Source organism: Thalassophryne amazonica, chromosome 2 (assembly GCF_902500255.1).
Source record: "Thalassophryne amazonica chromosome 2, fThaAma1.1, whole genome shotgun sequence".
Taxonomy (NCBI): domain Eukaryota; kingdom Metazoa; phylum Chordata; class Actinopteri; order Batrachoidiformes; family Batrachoididae; genus Thalassophryne; species Thalassophryne amazonica.
Window position 1 is genome coordinate 50,595,200 of NC_047104.1, and position 24,789 is coordinate 50,619,988.

The 24,789-nt window shown below is 40.7% G+C and overlaps 1 protein-coding gene across 3 annotated transcripts in view; it reads left to right on the plus strand.

The window, feature by feature from the left end:
* adcy7 (adenylate cyclase 7) overlaps positions 1-24,789 on the plus strand; it is a 267,502-nt gene that overhangs the window by 116,924 nt on the left and 125,789 nt on the right. For 2 of the 3 annotated variants that reach the window (XM_034186034.1, XM_034186030.1), the window contains exons 1-3: positions 6,514-6,678; positions 21,687-21,884; positions 22,608-22,772. In XM_034186034.1, the coding sequence (XP_034041925.1) occupies positions 6,514-6,678; positions 21,687-21,884; positions 22,608-22,772 (528 nt within the window). Of the gene's footprint in view, positions 1-5,950; positions 6,033-6,122; positions 6,679-21,686; positions 21,885-22,607; positions 22,773-24,789 lie in introns of those variants that run through there. The other variant, XM_034186024.1, reaches the window with a different exon arrangement.

The following is a 24,789-nucleotide window of genomic DNA, read 5'->3' on the forward strand; positions in this document are numbered from 1 at the left end:
TCAGGGGCCAAGAATGTATACTTCGTGGCATTTGTGACTTGCCGTCGGTATGTGTAAACGCAGCATAAGATGGTGTTACAATGAATGGACCACCAAAAAGGCATACCTGGGATTTCATGTCCCGTGTGCTGCTGCTGCATTTTGTCACTTAATAGATCCTTCTTGTCACTTAATAGATCCTTCTGTCCATCTATGTGCTATCTATTTTGGGACATGTGAGATCTGTGTGGAAGCTATGGTAGTCCAGAGCACGCTGAGGACTTCTGGAAGTATCATGTGAATGGGGATAAGAATGTATTTTTTGTGCAACTGATCTGGCGTTGATTGGCAACTTGCCAGTTGTGGTCCATTTTCAGGAAATCTGTCTTTTGTGCTTTTCTTGTTGCACCCACTGGACTCTGTATGTTTATGCTTGTTAGCTGCAACATTTCCATCTTTGCCTGTGTGACAGTTATTTGTTGTGCTTTGTTTTATTCGTTTTTAGTATGGCCAAAGGGGATGGTCACCCCACTGAGTCTTGTCTGCTGAGATTTCTTCCTGTAACCAAAATACACCTGAGCGAGTTTTTCCTGACCACTGTTTGACAGTGTGCTTGCTTAGGGGGTGGTAACATTAGACCTTACCTGTGTGAAGCCCTAAGGGGGACGTCTGGTATTTGGCACTGTATAAATAAAGTGAATTGAATTGACTGGACTTGGAAATGTTCATGTATTCATCCCCTGATCTACTTAAAGAGAACTGGCAATAAAAGAGATGATTTGTAGTGGCAGTCAGTTTGCCCAGTTATTTGTGGGTTCTATGTTGTAATAATGCCTAAAGGGTTATTGTGATATTTTTATTAAGTCCATTGATTTAAACCTAAGGGCCCCTTCACACATAACATGAAAGAAGCAGAAACCGGAACACCACAGCAGCGGAGGAAAAAATTTTAAAAACCCCACAATGTATAATACCTAATTCCTGTTATAAAGGGCAGATTTAACCTCCACCTGGACGTACACCAGGAATTAATGAAATTATGTGGATTACTGTTCTCTTTCATGTTTTACATGAATTACCTGATGTGCTCGAGCCGGCTGGCTCCCGTCTCATGAAGAGCCAGGCTCTCGCGTCGTGAACACGTGCAGCCGGCATGGTGCGTCCAGCGCAATTGTGGTATGTGTTTTAATTATTACAATGTAGGGAAATCCCGCAGTGACACGCACCTTGTGGGGGCATTCCGTGGGGTGAGTTCCTGCATGGCACAATATTCAGCAGCTTTGTGGTGCACTGATGCAGCGGTCAGCTGAAGCAATATGTGTTTTAATCTGTTATGTGAGGACACCATGCCGATGTCTGCGCTTCACGCTGTATGCGACCTAATATCCTATAAGCCAGTACAGGTGTTCCGAACTATGACTTGCAAGCACAGATATCTGACTAACTGCACATTGCACGGGGACACCCCCACCTCTGTCAGCAGATCTCACTGCTCACAGAAAAAAAGCCTCACTCTCTGTACCTTCATTCTGTCATGTTAATTTAATGTATGTGGACCAGCTGGAATGTGTGGAACCACGTCGCGTGCTGCCGTGGAGAAACAAAAAATAAAAAATACATGCCACCCGCGGGATTCAAACCTGCAATTTACAAGCTCTGATTAACAGACGGAAACTTTACCACTGCGCTTCCATTGCTGTTCTATAACAGGAGCGTAAAATGCCTCAATTAACAAGGAGATAAACATACGAGGTCTGTCAATAAAGTAACAGTCCTTTTTGTTCTATAACAGGAGCGTAAAATGCCTCAATTAACAAGGAGATAAACATACGTATTAAAAAAAAAAAAGAGAAATTATACGATTAGACGCACCCACGTGTTGTGGAGCGGGGGGCAAGGGAGTTGGGCATGTGCGATACACATGCGTGACGTGTTGAGGAGGGAGGCGACACTCTGGCATGCCAAATGTGTGTTTCTTGGCAACACACATGTGGGGGCACTTAGACAAATTTCACCGCCAGCTCAACAGTGGTGGCTTGCTCACTGTTTTCATGCTAACAGCATGAATGGCCCCACATTTCCAAAGAGTTCAGCGAGCGGTGTTGGATGATTGTGTGTGTCACCTGGACTTTGGCCGACACCTGCCGGGAGAGTGATCGAATGGGCTCTCACAGGGCACTCTGTCTTTCGGCCGCTGGTGTGCATGAATAGTTGTAGTGACAGGTGTACGAGGCATAGAGGCAGCTCTAATTTTTCACGACTGGCATGCAGTTCCTCCTTCGTGCGCTAGTCGGCTTCAATTGTGCTATGTGTGAAGGGGCCCTAAGAGTTGACACAACAAAAACATCTTGATGGTTTCATTTCAACTCCATTGTGGTGGTGTACATCAGAAAAGTAAAGACTCCGATTCTACCAAGCCATTCATTACCATGAGAAGATGATACCGAGACATAGAATGTCATTCAAAACCTTACTGTGGAAATTAGAAAAATATGTCATATCAGCTTCACATTAGAGCCACACCATGCTGAAATGATGACAGTAAGAAAGTAAGAATTTGTAATCAACAGAAACACTAATAGATTGTCCGATCGGAGGCTCTATTATTACAATTCCAGTCTCTACCAAATCACAGACTCTACTTTGACACATATATGTATAAATAAATATGCAGGACAATGACCCTAAGCACAGAGCCAAGATATCAAAGGATTGCCTTCAGAACAACTCTGTGAATGTCCTTGAGTGACCCAGACTTGAATCTGACTGAACATCTCTGGAGAGATCTGAAAATCGTTGTGCCCCGATGCTCTCCATCCAACCTGATGGAGCCTGAGAGGTGCTGCAAAGAGGAATGGGCATACTGCCCAAAGATAAGTGCACCAAGCTTGTGGCATCATATTCAAGACTTGATGCTGTAACTGCTGCCAAAGAGCATCAACAAAGTTTTGTTTAAAGAGTGTGAATACTTACAGTAGTGTTCAGAATAATAGTAGTGCTATGTGACTAAAAAGATTAATCCAGGTTTTGAGTATATTTGTTATTGTTACATGGGAAACAAGGTACCAGTAGATTCAGTAGATTCTCACAAATCCAACAAGACCAAGCATTCATGATATGCACACTCTTAAGGCTATGAAATTGGGCTATTAGTAAAAAAAAGTAGAAAAGGGGGTGTTCACAATAATAGTAGCATCTGCTGTTGACGCTACAAACTCAAAACTGTTATGTTCAAACTGCTTTTTTAGCAATCCTGTGAATCACTAAACTAGTATTTAGTTGTATAACTACAGTTTTTCATGATTTCTTCACATCTGCGAGGCATTAATTTTTTTGGTTTGGAACCAAGATTTTGCTTGTTTACTAGTGTGCTTGGGGTCATTGTCTTGTTGAAACACCCATTTCAAGGGCATGTCCTCTTCAGCATAAGGCAACATGACCTCTTCAAGTATTTTGACATATCTAAACTGATCCATGATACCTGGTGTGCCATATATAGGCCCAACACCATAGTAGGAGAAACATGCCCATATCATGATGCTTGCACCACCATGCTTCACTGTCTTCACTGTGAACTGTGGCTTGAATTCAGAGTTTGGGGGTCGTCTCACAAACTGTCTGCAGCCCTTGGACCCAAAAAGAACAATTTTACTCTCATCAGTCCACAAAATATTCCTCCATTTCTCTTTAGGCCAGTTGATGTGTTCTTTGGCAAATTGTAACCTCTTCTGCACATGCCTTGTATTTAACAGAGGGACTTTGCGGGGAATTCTTGCAAATAAATTAGCTTCACACAGGTGTCTTCTAACTGTCACAGCACTTACAGGTAACTCCAGACTGTCTTTGATCATCCTGGAGCTGATCAATGGGTGAGCCTTTGCCATTCTGGTTATTCTTCTATCCATTTTGATGGTTGATTTCCGTTTCCTTCCACGTGTCTCTGGTTTTTTTTTGTCCATTTTAAAGCCTTGGAGATCATTGTAGATGAACGGCCTATAATTTTTTGCACCTGCGTATAAGTTTTCCCCTCCAATCAACTTTTTAATCAAACTACGGTAAAGTGCATTCGGTGACTCTTGAAACGAGGGAAAAGTATGAAAAAGAGTGCAAAAGTGACAGAAAAGTACAGAGACAGACAGCAAACATAAATGTAGTATTTTTTGAGGAAAAGGCAGGGTATTAGTGTCATTTGTGAAGGTGTGTGTGCGTGTTTGTGTGGGTGTGATGGCTCCATCAGCCACAAGCCACTGCCCGGTGCCAACAAGCAGTGGAAACCCAACTTGCCAGCGATCCACAAAGGGGCGGCGTTCTTGCAAGGTTTGCAAGAGGTCAACCTGTTGGATGTGCAAACTTTGTAAAATTGGCCTCTGTCTTCAGCCAGACAGAAACTGTTACAAACAGTACCACACTGACAATGGACTGATGTAGTTTAGATCTAATTTTGATTCGTGGTTATATATTTGTATATAGTTTGACACTTTATTGTTTTATACATATTGTATAATTCTGCACAAAATGAGTGATCAAATGAGTGATTTATTGCACATTTTAATAATACACATAATAAATGATATATTTATATATAGTTTTGCACTTTGTTGTTATTCATATTGTTTGGTTCTGCACTTTAAAATTGGTTACTTTTTGCATATTTTCGCCTTGTAAAATGTTTACTTTTGCACTGTTTCTGCACTGTTTCTGAGTTCTAGAAACACAAAATGAATTATTTTGATTGTAAACACGTACAGCTTCCTGTTAAAAATGTGAAATCCAAACTTCCTTTACATGACAATCATTATTCACGAAACTGAAAAAAATCAAGTTCGTTTTTGTGTTTTTTTTCTCATTTTAAATGCTAAAACTTACCAATAATCAGGTGAAATATAATTGAAATTCAGGTACTCTTGGAAAAGGGTACTAAAGCACACAAACATAGAACATTATTTCTTAATTTTATTGCTATAATAAAAAATTATAACCAATCGTCCATTTATAGCCTCAGTAGGTAAAGGGTTAATAAATGTACAACAATTAAAAAAAAAAAAAAGGGAGGGGAAAAAAAAATTCTTTTCCATGTTGTCATTATGGGGTGTTGTAAGTAGAGGGGAAAAATGAGGGAAAAATGAATTCATGGAATAAGGCTGTAACATAACATGTGGAAACAGTGAAGTGCTGTGAATACTTTCCAGATGCACTGTACCTGACTTCAGCTTTACATGACCAAATTTATCATTTTGCAAATGCCACATTTCCCACAATAATCACAATATGGCTTTTTCTCCAAATCATGCACCTCTTCTCCCTTGGTATGCTAACTACAGATGTTATAATATGTCATGGTTATAAAATAGAGTTATATTTTCTGGGTTATTAAAGGTAATCTCTACCGTCAGTAATCCAAACAATTCTGTGTCACATCTCTTCTCAGACTGCCACAGAACTGGCTATAGTTATAGTGCAGCAGTTTCTTGCTTGTAACTGTAAATGGATATTACATCTTTCTTCAGTGAGCCTGTTTAGAAGGTCCTCAGTCAGAGGACAGCATTTGGTGTACTTGCTTAAATTTTATCAGCCAGTTCTGCTTCCATATTTTGTGTACATTGTGTAACCCAGATCCTTTCATCCAGGACATTGTATTTTTCAGTAACTGGCCCCAGTACACCTACAATAATTAGCAGGGTGGGGCCTGTTAGTTTCTTTCAATGAAGGTTGACCAACTATGTGAAGCAAAGCCTTGGGACAGAGCACTGTGACTAATAATGTATTGTTAGTTTGATGCATTGTGTTTTTATATCATTTTAAAGCTGTTTTAAAATGGGTAATTATGGGTGTATATGAAGAGTATATAAACAGTATATCTTCTTAATGGTGTGAATGCAGTTGTGTACTCTACAAAATAAAAAAGGGAACAAAACACAAATGTTTCTCATCCTTTTTGTCCCCCATTTGTTCTCTTTTTCTTTTTTTCCAGGTGCAAATGCTCTGCTCCTTCTAGCAAGCTCTGCGGCTGATCTCAACACTGAATTGCATCCTAAATCCTACTGGGATCACTGGTGACTTTTTATTGCCCCTCGGCCCCTCCACCGCCAGCTCCCATTTTCCTTCTATTCTTCCATCTGATTCCACTCGTCGTTTTTCTTCAGATCCCCTCACTGCTGTCTAGTCCCAGGCTTATTACTCAAACGAGCTGAAGAGAGCAACACAGTAGCTGGCAGAGGATAAAGGAGGTCTGCCTGCTGACACCGAAGAAAAGACGGAAGACATAAAGGAGCTAGTGAAGAGGACAAAGTGAGAGAAAGTATAATAGCAGTTCCAGTCTAGCTGTGAGATTAGTAACACCATTTAGGATGCCATGCAGAGAGAAAAAAAGAGAAACACATGCTTCACTTCATCGCCATGAGTTAACAAGGGGCTCATAGCGAATGTGCAGACTTTCATACAAGCTTACACAAATACAAGAAGTTGTAAAGGCACAGTCCTACTCTGTGGAACTCTGAGCTGACACCTGCTATGCCTCTGTAAGACGTCTTAGCCATGCCAGCTAAAGGGAAGTACCTGTTAAATGACCAGGAGCTGAAAAATGAGGCACTTTACCGCAGATTCTCCTGCATCAGTCAGTACCAGCCATTGGTGCTCCTGCTTGGCCTGTCCATGCTGTCATGTGGAATCTTGCTCATCGTCTTTTTTGCTCTTCGACTGGTGAGTCTGGATCTGTATATGTATATTTAAAAAGTAGGGAATGGGCATGTGCACTATTTGCAGAAATGTGATAATATATGCAGTGTCTTTTCAAGCTGTGATTCTTGTCATGCATGCACATGCAAACGATCGTCAGTAAACACCCCCTTCACGAAATGGAGTAATATTGGTATGTCAATTTTGGTGATGTCTTGTACAATTTTACTCTATGGACAGACCTTTCTTCTTGCTTCGTTTTATATATGCAAAGCCAGTGGAGCGAGCAACCAGTCAGTACTTTTGCATCAGCAGTCATGGTGCAAGTTTTAAAACTAGTACTCCAACACTCCTTTGGTTTAAATACATAAAATACATTGCACAGATCATCAACAGTTCACGCCAGTCATGTTTAAGGAGCTACCATCCCTATTCCACAGTGCACTTATATTACGGTCCCCCCACGATCCACAAAAAGTGCAAAAACAGGATGAAACTGTTACTCTGGCGTGTCTCCTATCAGGCTGGCATATAAGGAGCATACCTGGCAATCTGCTCAAAAACAAAAGTAAAGCTGCGGCCCGCTGTGGCCCCGGCCAGAACCGCTACCAACGCTGCTTCTCCTTCAAATTTTTACCCAAAAGGAGCACAATCAAACACATATCAAACTGTACTCACAAGGACTACCCCGTTTAAAGATGCTTAAACATGATTGAAGCTAGTAAGATTACGAACATCCAGAAGTGATCGCCTAATAATGGCGATTTGGTGAATCGCGATGAAATTGCAGTAACATAGTTTTAAACAATAGCCACATTACTGTGGGAAAACCAGACTGAACCAGATTCTTTGGATGGGCAGGATTATGTATTTCTTTTTTTGTTTTTTTTACATTAACCTCTGTTTCAATGTAGACAGTATCAACCCAAGCTATTGGGGGATCATTTTTGTTGCAGATGACTACAGCAAAAATGATCAGATTTTTACATGTACATGTGTTTATATGTAAAGCAGTTGGATTAAATAAAACTGACTTTTAACTGAGAGCTTTTTCCTTCACACTGTAGGAAAAACCTGTTGCTGCAAGGACAGACTTCTTGCGGCAAAATCCACAGCACCGCACGTCTCGGCAATCGGAGCCCCAGAGCTCCATGGACGCTGAGAGAGGTTTATATATTTTTAATGACTGGGATTCTTTGCGGGTCTCGCCTCCATATCCCGCGATGGTACCGGAGGCGAAAGACAGTAGATTTTCATTGCGACACCACTCAATCAAACGGGCGTATGAAAAAGTCCCCCAAAATAATTTTCAAGCACAAATAAAAGAAATGTGTACTCCCCAAACGTGCCGCAAGACAGTATGAAGTTTTAAAAAAGTAGATCCTTCCGTATAAGACAAGAAAAAGGTGCAGATGCAAACTGACGTAAATCCACAAATTACAGTTGGCGTGCAATGCATGCTGGGAGAGAGGGTCTTGTCCGTGACGTCTCGGCAGCGTCCATGATGAGAGGGACAATTTGCGGAGGGCTAAATGTTAGCTGTAAATTTGTCATTTTGAAATGAAGATTTCTCCGTTGAATGACAGATCTGGGCTTGCAGATTTACTTTACTACATTCAGAAGGATCTCATGTGTAAATGTAAGTCATTTTTTGTTCAAAAAAATCTGACTGCATTTTTTTCAATGCAGGTCTCCTTTAAGTTTGATAAGTAATGTACAACTAAATGTACTCAAGTATTGAAAGTAAAAGTACAAGTAAATGTTAATAATCAAAAACGGACAGATTTTTTTTTTTTTATAAAAGTTTATCTAGGCTTGTAAATGACTGGTAGTATTAGTCAAAATACTGAAAATTGTGCACATCACACAAAAACACTTCAGAAACAAGGTTTCAAAACCTAAATGAGAGTAGGCTACTCACTAGGTGTTCACAGGAAACACTTATTTAATTCTATATGTATTTATTTATTTTCATTGTTACATGGTTTTATCTTTTCTGTTGTTTTGTTTCATTAGGTTTCATTAGATTTGGCGCTATATAAATGAAAATAAATTGATATTCTTTTTGTCTCTTTCTCTAAAATTGTATTGTAACATTATTAGTCTGTTATTATTGACTATTGTCTATTATGTAGACTATTGTTGTTGCTGTAATATATCAATAAAAATACATTTAAAAAATTACAATTTGACTCTTTTACGACAACGAACACAAATCAACACAAACGTGCTGATGCGAACAGCTTAATGCTACCTTTAACATTGAAAACGCCATAGACGTGCGCTTTAAGACTAACGCGTTAGCATCGGTTATATATAAGTCATAAAATACATCTATCAACTGTTTCAGAAGACCATAACAGGTCGGTTTAACATAAAAATATTAAATATTACTCACAGACATATGCTCTTCAGGGTTTTAGCAGGAAAAAATTAGGATAAAGCGAAATAAAATCCACGAATCGTAGATCAAAGCACTGCTTCGACCTGCGAATCACTGCTTTGATTGGTTCAAGGTTCAAAGCAAAGCCGCTCTGCAGAAAAGTTGATTACAGACCCGCTTCAGGTCTGTAAACTTAAAAAACTCAAGTACAAAGTCTCCCAAAACGTACTTAAGTAAATGGACTGCATTTATATAGCGCTTTTCCATCTGAATCAGATGCTCAAAGCGCTTTACAATTATGCCTCACGTTCACCCCGATGTCAGGGTGCTGCCATACAAGGTGCTCACTACACACCGGGAGCAATAGGGGATTAAAGGCCTTGCCCAAGGGCCCTTAGTGATTTTCCAGTCAGGTGGGGATTTGAACCCATGATCTTCTGGACTCAAGCCCAACACCTTAGCCACTAGACCATCACCTCCCCTTACACACTATAGTACAGTAGTGAAGTATTTTTACTTTGTTACTATACAACACTGAGACTAATTCCCAGGCTGAGTGACAGAGTGTTGGCACAAACCATTTGGAGGATGGGGGTTTCAGTGGAAACCATTTTAAACCGGCACGACTTAAACCGTCACATCCATTATGTGACAGCGAGTACGCTTTTAGGTTTACAGAGCCTGGCTTAATGGTTTGTGCTGAAGCTCCCACACGAGGAGTCTCTGCCATGTTCGTGCCAGCTGTCCCCAATGTGGTCAAATCCCACCATATCACACGGGTTCAAACGAGACTGTGCTCCCCTATTACATAATTGTTATTCCTGCAGTGCTGCACATCTGTATTGCTTTTAGCTGACACACCACTGCCAAAATAAAGTAAAAAAATGAGTTTCAGCTTCTGGAAATTTATGCTATGCTAACAGGCTATAAACAGCTGACTCTGTCTTGTGGGCTTATTCTTCATTGCACCTTTTGCTACTGTATATACTGATGCCCCAAGTGGCGAACAAAAGTCAAGCAGAGGCAGCACCAGTATGCTCTAGCACAGTAGTAAAATCCTGAATCAGGTCCCGGGTGTAGTATGTAACCACTGCCACTTCTGCCTTATTCTAAGCAGTGGTGGGCACAGATAACCAAAAAAATGAACTTTGATAACAGATAATCAGATAACTGAAAAGTTATCTTTGATAAAGATAAAATGATAAACCACCCAAAAATATATCAGAAGTTACAGATAACCGATAACCGACAATTCCAGTATTGTCTCTGGTACATTTGCAACTACTAACAAACTGAATTTGAGTTTTAACACCACAATCGCTTTTGGTAGCATCAAAAGCGACAACAGACTCAAACAATGAGTCAGCACTTCTGTCTTTGAACATCTTGCCCCCTGCTGGCAGCTCTTGTTTACAGCATGGCTTCCAGCACAGAAGCAAGCTGAGAGCAGCCGCAAAGCCCAGCTCTCTACCCAATCACAACGCTGCCGTCAGGCGGAGGTCTTTGAAAATAAAGCCATGCTGGCTTATGGTTTGGTGTATAAATAAAATGAATACTGATAGAATAACTCCATTAATGTCAATTCTGTCATTTGTACAAAGTTAAAATATAACATATATCTTTTAATGTTGAATAATGCACTAATTCTGAAGTTTTGTAAAAAAACAGACAGAGGATTCTGGGTAAAATGTTCCTCTTCTGCTAAACACTGATTGGTTCAGTCATTCATTATGTAAACCAACACATTAATGTGACGTGTGTCGTGTGTTGGTGTTTACAGATAACTGTGCTTTTGTAAAATATTCCATTTTTTTATTTGTAAAAACAGGCATTTTTACGGAGCCCTGGAAGTGTCATCGCAAAATGTTTTGCATGTGGAGAGAATGTGCGCTCATTTTATTGTATTGTGCGCACGTTTATGATGTTGTGCGCACGTTTTATTATATTGTAAAATGTGCACTCAATATTGTCTTGACACATAAATGTTGGCTATTCGCCCTATTGACATTTAAAATCCCGCAAAACTTCGAAGCGGTCGCCGCGCTGCGAGATCTCAGTAACATTGAGAACTGCATTGAGACACTCTGATCATGCTGCACTTGAACCGCTGCACACAGACAACACCATTAACATCGCAACATAAATCTATTTTTATATTGTGCCTAAAACACTCGTGAATATATTCTCTGGGTTTTTAGACATTGTTATTGTGTTTATTTTATGTAAACATGCGAGAATCACAGGCTGTCTCTCTGTTATTTTCAATAGGAGCTGCTGTGAGCTACACTCGCTTCGTGATCAGGTCGTTCTGGGGGAAAATGAAGTTTGCTCTTTAACGTTTTGATTATTGCTCTTTAAAACACTGTTTGTCCTCTTTGTTGGAGACTAATATATAATATGTCTGAAATTCGGTTTGCGTTTATTAAATTCCACGCAGATTAAACGTAACAGACACAGATTATTTGTTAGAATTGTTTTAGCAAGTTTTCAGGTTATCATGCAGCAGTCTCTTATTAACGTGACGAAAAGCATAAAAAAATTACATTTTTGTAGTACAATATTCATTTACAACTGTCATCGTGTTGATTCTCTATATTGTTTGACTGCAGCAACTCTCTGGCACGCAAAGGATTATGGGATACGTCAATAGGGCGAATGAACACTTCTGGCCAGTAGATGGCACTAGAGACCTTGAAAACCTGCCAAAACAAAATTCCAGATAATCTGTGTCTGCTTCATTTAAGATGCATGGAATTTAATAAACGCAGACAAAATAACAACATCTATAAACCCAGAGAATATATTCACGAGAGTTTTAGGCACTAGAGTTTAATGCTGTTGTCCGTAGAGCCTGATCAGAGTATCTGAAATGCATTTCTCATGTCGTGAACGTACTGAGATTACCCTATCCTACCCATAATGCACTGCTGGGCACAGCATATATCTACACTAAAACCTTAAAAATTAGCGCATTACTTTAAAACCAAAACATATATCTGATATTTTCACTTTATAAATTAGTTTGGTTAAAAGTTGAACCATACGTTAAAAATGTATGCCTCTGGATGACTTGGGTGATATTGCCCGCGTATCAGTATGGGGTTAAAAGAAATTAGGTTTTTTTTGGGGGGGGGACCAGTTCTCCTTTGCCTGCAGAGGATAGAGCGGTTTCTTCTTAAAGCAGCTCTTATCTGTTTTGCAGAGGGTAGAACTACACATCAGCTACGAAACATTTAACAGGTAGGTGCTCAACTGATTGTTGGGAAAGTGTAGGAACACAGACCCACAACAGGGGGCGCAAATGAACGGACAATGGAGTAAGTCAAAATAACAACGCTTTACTGTTGTGAATGTGCACAACGAATACAACCAATCACAGCAATGGACAACAGTCAATTCAGAAAAGTGTCGTGTGGGCAGGCTCGAAGATAGGAGACGCCTCTCCAAGGTAAGACCGGAACCACACGGCTTCCTCCGCCACAGGACCCCGAGAATACTGGAGCCGCCAAGTCCCGAACTCCCAGGTGGCCACTGCCTCCGCGTGTCGGACCTGGTACTGCTGGCGAGGAGCAAAGAACAGTTAGATGGGGGCGCGTATGCACCCAGGACTCCGAACAGCAGGAAAGGTACCTCCACCTCTCGTTGGAACAGTAATCCAAAAAAAACTAGCTCAATCCAAAAGATGCACTCTATTTGCTTTGATACGTTACCTCTCTGGTAGAAACAATATCTCGGCAAATGAGGTGGAGATGCCGTCCTGCTGATGTACCTCCGTAGTGATTGGGATCAGCTGTCTCCGGTGATGGGTGACAGCTGTCATCCTGGCTGCTCCTGTAAGGCGGCAGCGCCCTCCGGTGCCTGGAGCCCGCACTCCAGGCAGGGCGCCCTCTAGTGGTGGTGGGCCAGCAGTACCTCCTCTTCAGCGGCCCACACAACACTGATTTTAAGTTTTATAAATATTTGTAGCTGTTCAGCTTTATTTATCACATTATCGGTCTAAAAATTATTGGACAAAAATTTATCGCAAGATAATTGGTCCGATAATGGTTTTTAAAGTTATCCAAAAAGATAATCCAATAATGAAAACATTAACTTCGATAATTAGCGGTTATGGGATTATCAGAACTGTGCCCACCACTGATTCTAAGGGCCCCTTCACACATAGTGTGAAGTTTGGACAAAGTGCACACTTAGTACACATGACGCAGGAATCATGTGCAAACCATGTAATGTCGTCCCAGCCGCCAAGGCCTCATACACCTGTTGCTGCAACTATTTACACACACAAGCGCCTGAAAGACAAAGTGTGCGCTGTGCGAACCCATCGCACCCTCTCGCACTCTCGAAATTCCAGGTGACACGCACGAACACTGCTCGCATGGCACTTAGAAAATGTGTGACCACTCGCAGTCTTGGCATGACAACAGACTGCAGATAATCACTGTCGTATTGCTGTGAAGTTTGTCTAAGTTCCCCACGAGTGTGATTTTGCAAACACACAGACTGACACGTGGGTGTATGCACTCCATTCACGGGAGGCGTGACTTCTGACAGAAGCAGCTGTGGTGATCTGTCATTCTGGACATTCCAGCTACACAACACCTGCTGTGTTTGGACAGTCATGGACTAACAACTGTCCACTGTGAGGTGCGTGTGTCTGAATGCTGTATTTACATGGACATATATGAAAACATATATCGCCGTGGTGGCGAGAAGCTGCAGCAAGCGAGCGCTCGCACGGAACGGACACTGACAGCCACCCAGGTTGAAACTGACCATCAGATCAGATCACGCACTGGGCGATCTGACCGTCACATCACCCACGTGAGCTCTGTTCCACATGACGTGGTGTCTGTGCTGTAGCGTGCCGTCCACAAGACAAACGTGTCGGGCAGAACACGCGCACGGCTGAATGCACGCACCTGATCAGTAGATGTGGACATCAGAGCACACTGCTTCTCATTCATGTCATTTCATGACTGTATGTCTGTGACCATGGGTCATCACCAGAGGAACAGCCAGATCATATTTGCATTGCTTGCTTGGTAAATGTGGTGTGTTTACATGGTGTGGGATTTTTATTTATTTATTTATTTTTTTTGTAATACCTCCATGTCCATCCAGCTTCCTGCAGCTTTCAAAGAACAGCTCTGTAGCTCAGTGGTAAAGTCTCTGACTGGGAATCAGAGGTTTTGAAAGGCGTGAGTTCACGTCCCGGGTGGTGTTTTTTTTTATTATTTTTTTATTATTATTATTATTATTCCACATAAGCGGCACGATGTGGTTCCACATGTACCAGATGGTTTTTATTTCTTCCACATAAGCAGCATCATGTGGTGCCCGTGGCACTGTTCCTGCTCGTCGGACACCGGTGCGTGCACGAACTCTCGCACCGGGTTCGTGCATGCTTGCCTGTCGGCACTATGTTTCGTGCGCTAATTTCGAACTGTTTCACGCTGTTTCACCATTTTCGTCCATTATGCCATTCATTCCATTATGTACTTGCTCAGGGGTGTGTAAGGTTAGACCTTATCTTTGAGAAGCACCTTTGGACAACTTGCATTGTGATAAATTGAATTCCATAATTAAAATAACAATACAACCTCTAAATCACATCGTAGCCCATGTACCTCGATGGATAAGAGAGAAATGCACACCCCCGCAAGGTACAATACTGAGCCTCTGAATATGACAGATATGCCACATGTAAGATTGTCTCTCAGTAAAAGCACGCAAGTAGTGTCAAAAACTACCAGGCAAACAGTGCAGTGTAATATTAATAAAAGAATAAGTACGACAAATGATTAAAAATTGAGATGCACATTCTCACAGTACAGTTGGATTAATTTGCTACGTTTATATATTGTATGATCCATTTCAGCTGTTATTCATATGTAATAATTGTTCTTTTGTTGCCTACAAGAAGGTTTTGTTAAGACTGACAGACACGTAGAAATCAGAATGTGCTTTACTCAAGCTGTGGCTTTTTCCAGTGCTGCCATGGTAACCAGAAAGCTCAACATACAATGCAAAGATGGCCTTCTCACAGAGCTCTATTAACACAGACTTTGTGCTTCTCTCTCGCTCTTTGGTTCTCTTTTTGACCCTTTGTTTTTCCCAGTGCTCTCCCTTTGTCAGCCCTTTTGCATTCACGCAGTCACACTCATGTGCACACTTACACAACTGTAAGTCTCACACACAAATGGGAATATGCTCTCCCACACATGCACACAAGTTGTGTGTGATCCCTTTCCATGTGCTTGCTTTTTACTGTTGAATAATTTAATCAGGAAGACAATGGCTCAGAGCAATGAAGACATGTTGCAGAGACAGATGTGAAGAAAAAAACTGAATATCTGGGCTGAATATTGATGGCTCCACCTCAAAACAAACATTTTGGCAATAAGGACTGAACTAATTAGCCATTGTGTAAAGGCTTTGTTACACTCATAGATGCTTTACGTGGATGGATGCTAATCTCAAACTGCTTTGCCTGTATGCATGTACAACCCTGGCAAAAATTATGGAATCACCGACCTCAGAGGATGTTCATTCAGTTGTTTAATTTTGTAGAAAAAAAGCAGATCACAGACATGACACAAAACTAAAGTCATTTCAAATGGCAACTTTCTGGCTTTAAGAAACACTATAAGAAATCAGGAAAAAAAATTATGGCAGTCAGTAACGGTTACTTTTTTAGACCAAGCAGAGGAAAAAAATATGGAATCACTCAATTCTGAGGAAACAATTATGGAATCACCCTGTAAATTTTCATCCCCAAAACTAACACCTGCATCAAATCAGATCTGCTCATTAGTCTGCATCTAAAAAGGAGTGATCACACCTTGGAGAGCTGTTGCACCAAGTGGACTGACATGAATCATGGCTCCAACACGAGAGATGTCAATTGAAACAAAGGAGAGGATTATCAAACTCTTAAAAGAGGGTAAATCATCACACAATGTTGCAAAAGATGTTGGTTGTTCACAGTCAGCTGTGTCTAAACTCTGGACCAAATACAAACAACATGGGAAGGTTGTTAAAGGCAAACATACTGGTAGACCAAGGAAGATATCAAAGCGTCAAGAAGAAAACTTAAAGCAGTATGTCTCAAAAATCGAAAATGCACAACAAAACAAATGAGGAACGAATGGGAGGAAACTGGAGTCAACGTCTGTGACTGAACTGTAAGAAACCGCCTAAAGGAAATGGGATTTACAACCCCTGGCAAAAATTATGGAATCACCGGCGTCGGAGGATGTTCATTCAGTTGTTTAATTTTGTAGAAAAAAAGCAGGTCACGGACATGACACAAAACTAAAGTCATTTCAAATGGCAACTTTCTGGCTTTAAGAAACACTATAAGAAATCAAGAAAAAAAGATTGTGGCAGTCAGTAACGGTTACTTTTTTAGACCAAGCAGAGGAAAAAAATATGGAATCACTCAATTCTGAGGAAAAAATTATGGACTCACCCTGTAAATTTTCATCCCCAAAACTAACACCTGCATCATATCAGATTTGCTCGTTAGTCTGCATCTAAAAAGGAGTGATCACACCTTGGAGAGCTGTTGCACCAAGTGGACTGACATGAATCATGGCTCCAACACGAGAGATGTCAATTGAAACAAAGGAGAGGATTATCAAACTCTTAAAAGAGGGTAAATCATCACGCAATGTTGCAAAAGATGTTGGTTGTTCACAGTCAGCTGTGTCTAAACTCTGGACCAAATACAAACAACATGGGAAGGTTGTTAAAGGCAAACATACTGGTAGACCAAGGAAGACATCAAAGCATCAAGACAGAAAACTTAAAGCAATATGTCTCAAAAATCGAAAAATGCACAACAAAACAAATGAGGAACAAATGGGAGGAAACTGGAGTCAACGTCTGTGACCGAACTGTAAGAAACCGCCTAAAGGAAATGGGATTTACATACAGAAAAGCTAAACGAAAGCCATCATTAACACCTAAACAGAAAAAAACCAAGGTTACAATGGGCTAAGGAAAAGCAATCGTGGACTGTGGATGACTGGATGAAAGTCATATTCAGTGATGAATCTCGAATCTGCATTGGGCAAGGTGATGATGCTGGAACTTTTGTTTGGTGCCGTTCCAATGAGATTTATAAAGATGACTGCCTGAAGAGAACATGTAAATTTCCACAGTCATTGATGATATGGGGCTGCATGTCAGGTAAAGGCACTGGGGAGATGGCTGTCATTACATCATCAATAAATGCACAAGTTTATGTTGATATTTTGGACAATTGAAAGGATGTTTGGGGATGATGAAATCATTTTTCAAGATGATAATGCATCTTGCCATAGAGTAAAAACTGCAAAAACATTCCTTGCAAAAAGACACATAGGGTCAATGTCATGGCGTCAGTGTCAACGAGCAGATCTGATTTGATGCAGGTGTTAGTTTGGGGGATGAAAATTTACAGGGTGATTCCATAATTTATTCCTCAGAATTGAGTGATTCTATTTTTTTTTTCCTCTGCTTGGTCTAAAAAAGTAACCGTTACTGACTGTCACAATCTTTTTTTCTTGATTTCTTATAGTGTTTCTTAAAGCCAGAAAGTTGCCATTTGAAATGACTTTAGTTTTGTGTCATGTCTGTGATCTGCTTTTTTTCTACAAAATTAAACAACTGAATGAACATCATCTGAGGCCAGTGATTCCATAATTTTTGCCAGGGGTTGTACATACAGAAAAGCTAAACAAAAGCCATCATTAACACCTAAACAGAAAAAAACAAGGTTACAATGGGCTAAGGAAAAGCAATCGTGGACTGTGGATGACTGGATGAAAGTCATATTCAGTGATGAATCTCGAATCTGCATTGGGCAAGGTGATGATGCTGGAACATTTCTTTGGTGCCGTTCCAATGAGATTTATAAATATGACTGCCTGAAGAGCACATGTAAATTTCCACAGTCATTGATGATATGGGGCTGTATGTCAGGTAAAGGCACTGGGGAGATGGCTGTCATTACATCATCAGTAAATGCACAAGTTTACATTGATATTTTGGACACTTTTCTTATCCCATCAACTGAAAGGATGTTTGGGGATGATGAAATCATTTTTCAAGATGATAATGCATCTTGCCATAGAGCAAAAACTGTGAAAACATTCCTTGCAAAAAGACACATAGGGTCAAAAAATAGTCCGGATCTTAATCCAATTGAAAATCTTTGGTGGAAGTTGAAGAAAATGGTCCATGACAAGGCTCCAACCTGCAAAGCTGATCTGGCAACAGCAATCAGAGAAGGTTGGAGCCAGATTGATGAAGAGTACTGTTTGTCACTCATTAAGTCCATGCCTCAGAGACTGCAAGCTGTTATAAAAGCCAGAGGTGGTGCAACAAAATACTAGTGATGTGTTGGAGCATTTTTGTTTTTCATGATTCCATAATTTTTTCCTCAGAATTGAGTGATTCCATATTTTTTCCCTCTGCTTGGTCTAAAAAAGTAACCGTTACTGACTGCCACAGTTATTTTTCCTGATTTCTTATAGTGTTTCTTAAAGCCAGAAAGTTGCCATTTGAAATGACTTTAGTTTTGTGTCATGTCTGTGATCTGCTTTTTTTCTACAAAATTAAACAACTGAATGAACATCCTCCGAGGCCGGTGATTCCATAATTTTTGCCAGGGGTTGTGTAATTTACAGACAGGCATATTTGTACTCGCAGTAGTGCATTTTCTGTGAGTTTGTTTGCACATAAGGAGAGGTAATACAAAGACCATGTCTGCTCCAGAATACTTCCTACTGAGTCGTTGAAGCACCCTGTTTCTCTCCTGATTTCCACATGAATGAATGCACTTTTTAAAATGTACTACATCTCAAATGAATGTTGCATGGCATGTGTGCCAATATGTGATATAAATATTTTTCCTTCTCATATCAAACCAACACAGCCCGATATTCATCTAACACTGCACTAATCTGTTGACATTTTTTTTAAAATACTTGTCATTATCTGTAGATAATAACATAAGATGCTGTAATTTTACAGTTGACTGACATGAAATTACTTCATTGGAAGATACAACTGTTTTAGCATTTTAGCTGTGACTATGATGTGTAAAAAAATAACATTTTTGTCAGCTGCCTTTTGCTGCACATATCACAAATTATTCCTGTTTGTTTGATATAAAAGTGTTTCTGTGCCAGCATAATACTTTGATGTCTGTTTTCCCACTATTGTTAAAAGTAATGCTCCATCCAGGTTGTTCTTGTTGCTGGAGCCTAGGCGCATCCCAGAGCCAGCTGTGGCAGAATTTTCACTTGTCTGTTTGAAAGTCAAATGATTATAGAGATTTATAAGGTTTGGATTGCCTTTCTAGCCTTAACAATTGCGGCAATATCCTGGAAAATGTGTTTTTTCTAACTGTTAAGATGTCATTTCATGACATATTTGCGATATCATAACATCACTCTTTAATGTGATTTACTGATATGTTTTACATTAGCGGTGCTCAATACGTGAATCACAATTTACCGATCAATCGCAAAGATAGTGTGGGTAGATCTCATGGTATTAAAACTGGCCTGTATTCAGGGGAGGATGGGGTTCAAGCTCACATTCGCCTACTTTTAGCGGTTGATGCTGTGAGCTGCCCATCTGCTGTTTTGTGCAGCAACTCAGAGTTTAAAAAACAGTTGTCGTCCTTTCCCTGTCTCAAAGCGCAGTGACTACTGCACTCCTGCAGTGGGCTTTACAAAGACATTGTTACACTTTTCTTCGCTTTAGAACTCTGTGCCTCTTTGTGAGTGTCCTCGCTGTGGTTAAACTTAAAACCAGCTAAAGACCTGTGACATGTTAACAACAAATACTAGCACTTTTTCCCTCAAATGCACCTAAAGTCTTTCTGAGGACAGCATGATGTAAAAAGTGCTGATGAAACCTTCTTACCTGTCAATCAGGTTGTGCTTTCTGCATAAATACACGTTATCCATTCTTCCTGCTCAGATGGCAAACCAGGGGCGAATCCAGACTGAAAGGGGGTGTTGTGGTGGGGGGTGGGGGACCCGCTTCCCACAAGATCCCTAGATTAAAGGTCCACTTTTGAAGATTTTTTTCATGCTACTAAATACTACTACTACTTAATAATAATAGTAATTTTAACAACTAAAAGGTTTATGTCAGTATTACTCTGGGACTAAGTTTTACTGCAGTTCTGCACTAAGTGTAATTGATGCTGTATGTATGTTTAATGTTTGTAATGTAAGTAAATCATTTTGACTTTGTCATTTTAAGAGTAGCTCTCAAGCTGATAAAGTGTGGGCACCCCTGTTTTACATCATCTCTCCAGCCCTATTTATTGTGGAAATATTCAGGAAAATGCATTTTTTGGACTATATTTTTGATGCCCTTGACCTTTAACCAGTAGGCTTGATGTCACTATGTGCAGATAGTCATTCATGAAACATTTCACTTCTGAGTGAGATTGCTTCATTTGTGCTGGCCTGATTGTCACCAAACTTGGTATGCATTATGCATAGTGACCCCAAGAAGCTTATTAATTTGAGGATCAAAAGGTCAAGGTCACTGGAATGCAGTTTGTAAAAATCTGGTGAGCACAATAACTTATTTTGTAACTGCTCAATTATCACCAAATTTGCTATGTGTATTATGCATGGCAACTCCAATAAACCTATTGATTTTTGTGGTCAAAAAGTCAAAGGTCAAAACCACTGAACTATAAGTCTTCTGCGGAAAAGTATAATTTGTTAGTGGCAAGTTTTCAATTTCAAGTTATTTCATTTTATAGCGCCAAATCACAACAAAGCTGCCTCAAGGTGCTTTGCACAACCTTACCAATGTTTGCTGAGAGCACTGTGGGTTAGTGTAGACTATGCACTTGGCTCCAAAAGTTATTCATCTGGAGATATTAAAGTACGGAATATTGCTACCAGCTTTGGCAAAAATCTACTCCCCAGTTTCACAGCTATTTTGTACACAGCTGTACACATGGATGGTTATAATACCCATCACATTGGGTACTGCTGGGAATGACTGTGTTAAACATTTACTTGGGCAGATTCAAAAGAGATATACCCCTTGCATCGTGAGGGAAGATCAGCTATGACACTTTGGAAATATGGAGCATTTGTCTGTGCATGATCCATCATGCACGTGTCCTCAGTGTTGAGGACCTGAGCAACTGCAAAAGGCCAGGTGGACAACCATATTTCACATGGCTGTGGCAGATAGATGGCTATTTTCAAGAGGTGGGAATGAGTGGTAGAATTCCAAGACCCAAGGCTGTCCCGTTGTTTGATGGATACAGCTACCCATAGCACCATTGTATGCTGCCTTACCTGACCTGTTCTTGTACTGTATGGTGTTATTATAGTCTATTACTGGTCTTTTACTGGTTGCGGAATGCTGTCTGTTCCCTCAGTGGTTAAGATGCCAACTCTGCTGTGGGCCAACATAGCTACATGCTGTGCAAGACCGTTTAAATAACACCCTGCAATGCAACACGAAGTAGAATGGCCACCCAGTACTCTCAAAAGAACATTGACACTTTGTATGCTGTATAGGTCATGTGTAATATGAGTGAAAAGCACATCTTTTTGTTGTATGATTGAAATAACAGTCCCGTGTTTTGCTGTGTGTGTTTGTCCCCATGCAGAAGGCGGAGGAGCACTGTGCCTTTGTAAGTGTGGTGGGCACTAGCCTGTGTGTGTTCCTGGCTGTGTTTGTGCTGGTGTGCACAGAGATGCTCTCACAGAGATGGAGGCGCCTCTTGGGTCTGGTGATCTGGGCAACACACCTGTCCATGGGCTACACCTTCATCTTCAGCGGCCCCGTTATCCTTTCCTGGGATCAGGTAGCCTTTTCTGTCAGGGGAGGGAGGGTTTAGATTGTGATTAGTTTCAATTTTCTGAAGGTTTTGCAAGAGAAAAAGGCAGACTGCTTTGACTAATGTGACATTATGAAAGCAAATCACACTGGAGTATTTGAAGGTGAAACATTAGACTTAGACTCATTTTATTGTCATTCAGTGGAAAAACATCAACAAAATATTGATGCACTGCACAAATAAATAAAAACAGAGAATAAAAGTCCAAGATGTGTGATGGTGATATAGTTTTTTAAAAAACCTGTTAACTGTGTGTGTGATTAGAGTGTGATTTGCTTTATTTGCAGCACATCACATGGGGGGAAAAAAACCCATGTTGATTTGATGTGAATCATATCCACACCTGTTCAAACTCCAGCATGAAATGTTTAAGGTGGTTTCTTAGAAACAGTTGGTGCAAGTTTGTTTGTGGAAGTACACGATTGTGACAGACAAGTCCTTTCGACACGACATACTGTATAATCATCAAAATTAAATATCCTTTCTTAATTAAAATAGAAAAAAGATGCATATATATTTGATAAAATGATGAAGGTAATTACAGACCTACTGTACAAATTAAAAGGAGGATGTCAGAAACATCTGTCATCACCATGCAAGCATCCTGGTTGGTGTTCACTTAGACTTGATTTGTATTTCTGACTGACCTCCTATCGTGATGATTCTGAAACATTTCCTCTCTGTTTGCAGGTGCCTTTCTTCCTCTTCATCATCTTCACCGTGTACACCATGCTGCCATTCCAGCTGTGCTATGCTGTGGTGCTGAGTATCCTCACATCCGTGTCCCACATCATCGTCCTCTCGCTGCGTCTTACTGTTTTCAACCATCAGTCCCCTCCTTACCTTGCCAATCAGGTGAAGCCTATGACACTTGAATGATAATGTACAAGCTGTGCCACTGTCGATGCTCTGAAATGTTGATGTAGTTATACCAGTGCAGCAGCTCACTTAAATTCTGGCCAATAACACTGGTCAACCAAAAAAAAAAAAGTTTCTTCCATGGACTTTGAGAACTGATTTTGGGTCATTTTGGGGTTCTGAATCTGAGTTCAGATTTCCTCTATTACATCACGTTTTTTTTTTTTTTGCAATCTGTATGTTCCATATTGATGGATTATGCAAAGGTTGCTCATTCACTCACGGGTTTGACGCCACTAATCATGCACAAAACCAGCTTCAAAAGCGTAGTTTTTAAACCAAGTTCGCGAAATGTGAACAAGAGCTGTAATCTCGCTTATGGCGCTGAAGAGGTGTGTGAGACTGCAGCTTTTGCGTCAATGCTTGATACGAGAAATATGTTTTCATATCTCAAAAATGTGATGTGATTGGCAAAACTAACACCAGTTTCAGATTCAGCATCCCCAAATTACCCAAAATCTGTTGGGGGAAAACTCCATGCAAGAAAAATTGCCTTGACCAGTGTAATCAGTATTTTACATGTCAAGAAATATTTTAAAAAGGAAACATTATGCTTCCTCCAGATATTCATGGCTTTAAGACTGATAACTGTTTTTTGGGATATAAATGGAAACAGTTTCCATTGACTCAAGCTAAAGCTGTACAACCCCAAATGAGAAAAAGTTGGGACAGTGTGGAAAATGCAAATAAAATCTGCCGAAGTGATTCTTATATTTACTTTGATGTGTTTCTTTGCAGACAGTACGAACCCAAGATATTTCATGTTTTGTGTGGTCACCTTCATTTTGTTTGTTTATATACATCCATTCCTGCTTTTCAGGCCTGTAACACATTCCAAAAAAAGTTGGGACAATTTAGGGCTAGTAATGGGGTTAAATAATGATGATAATGATGATGTTATTTCACAGAGGTGTCAGTAGGTGATTGCAATCATGATTTGTTACAAAGGCAGTATCCACTAATCCTGAGTCTCTGAGAAGCAAAGATGGGCAGAGGATCCAGTTTGTCAACAGATGCATGAGAAAATTGATCATCCATCTTTAATTTTCTGCTGCTTCTCTGTATGAGTCACAGTGGCAGTAGACCAAGTAGCTCATCTCACACTTCCATATCCTCTGCAAAGTTCTTCAACTCTTCCTGGGGGATCTTGAGACATTCCTAAGCCAGCTGGGAAATATAAACCGTGCAGGGTGTTCTGAATCTTCCCTGAGGTCTACTCTTAGTTGGATGTGCCTAGAGGACTTCCCTAGGGAGACAACTAGGGGTCATCCTCACCTGATGCCCGATCCTCCTCCTCCTTTTGATGAAACGAAAATTATTGAAATGTTTATAAATGTTGTTCCTCACAGAAAAATTCAAAGAGATTTGCATATTTCTCCCTCTAAAGTGCATAATATCATTAAATGGTTCAAGGAATCTGGAGGACAAAGCTCTCTATTTACCGATCGATCTACGTTCCGATCCTCACCTATGGTCATGAGATTTGGCTCATGACCAAAAGAATGAGATTGCGAGTACAAGCGGCCGAGATGAGTTTCCTCCGCAGGGTGGCTGGGCGCTCCCTTAGAGATAGGGTGAGGAGCTCGGTCACTCGGGAGGAGCTCGGAGTCGAGCCGCTGCTCCTCCACGTCGAAAGGAGTCAGTTGAGGTGGCTCGGGCATCTTTTCCGGATGCCCCCTGGACGCCTCGCTGGAGAGGTGTTCTGGGCACGTCCCATTGGGAGGAGGCCCCGGGGAAGACCCAGGACACGCTGGAGGGACTACATCTCTCGGCTGGCTTGGGAATGCCTTGGGGTTCCCCCGGAGGAGCTGGGGGAGGTGTGTGTGTGGATCGGGAGGTCTGGGCGGCTTTGCTTGAGCTGCTGCCCCCGCGACCTGACTCCGGATAAAGTGGAAGAAAATGGATGGATGGATGGAATCTGGAGGAATTCCAGTGGATAAAAGGTAAGGGTGCA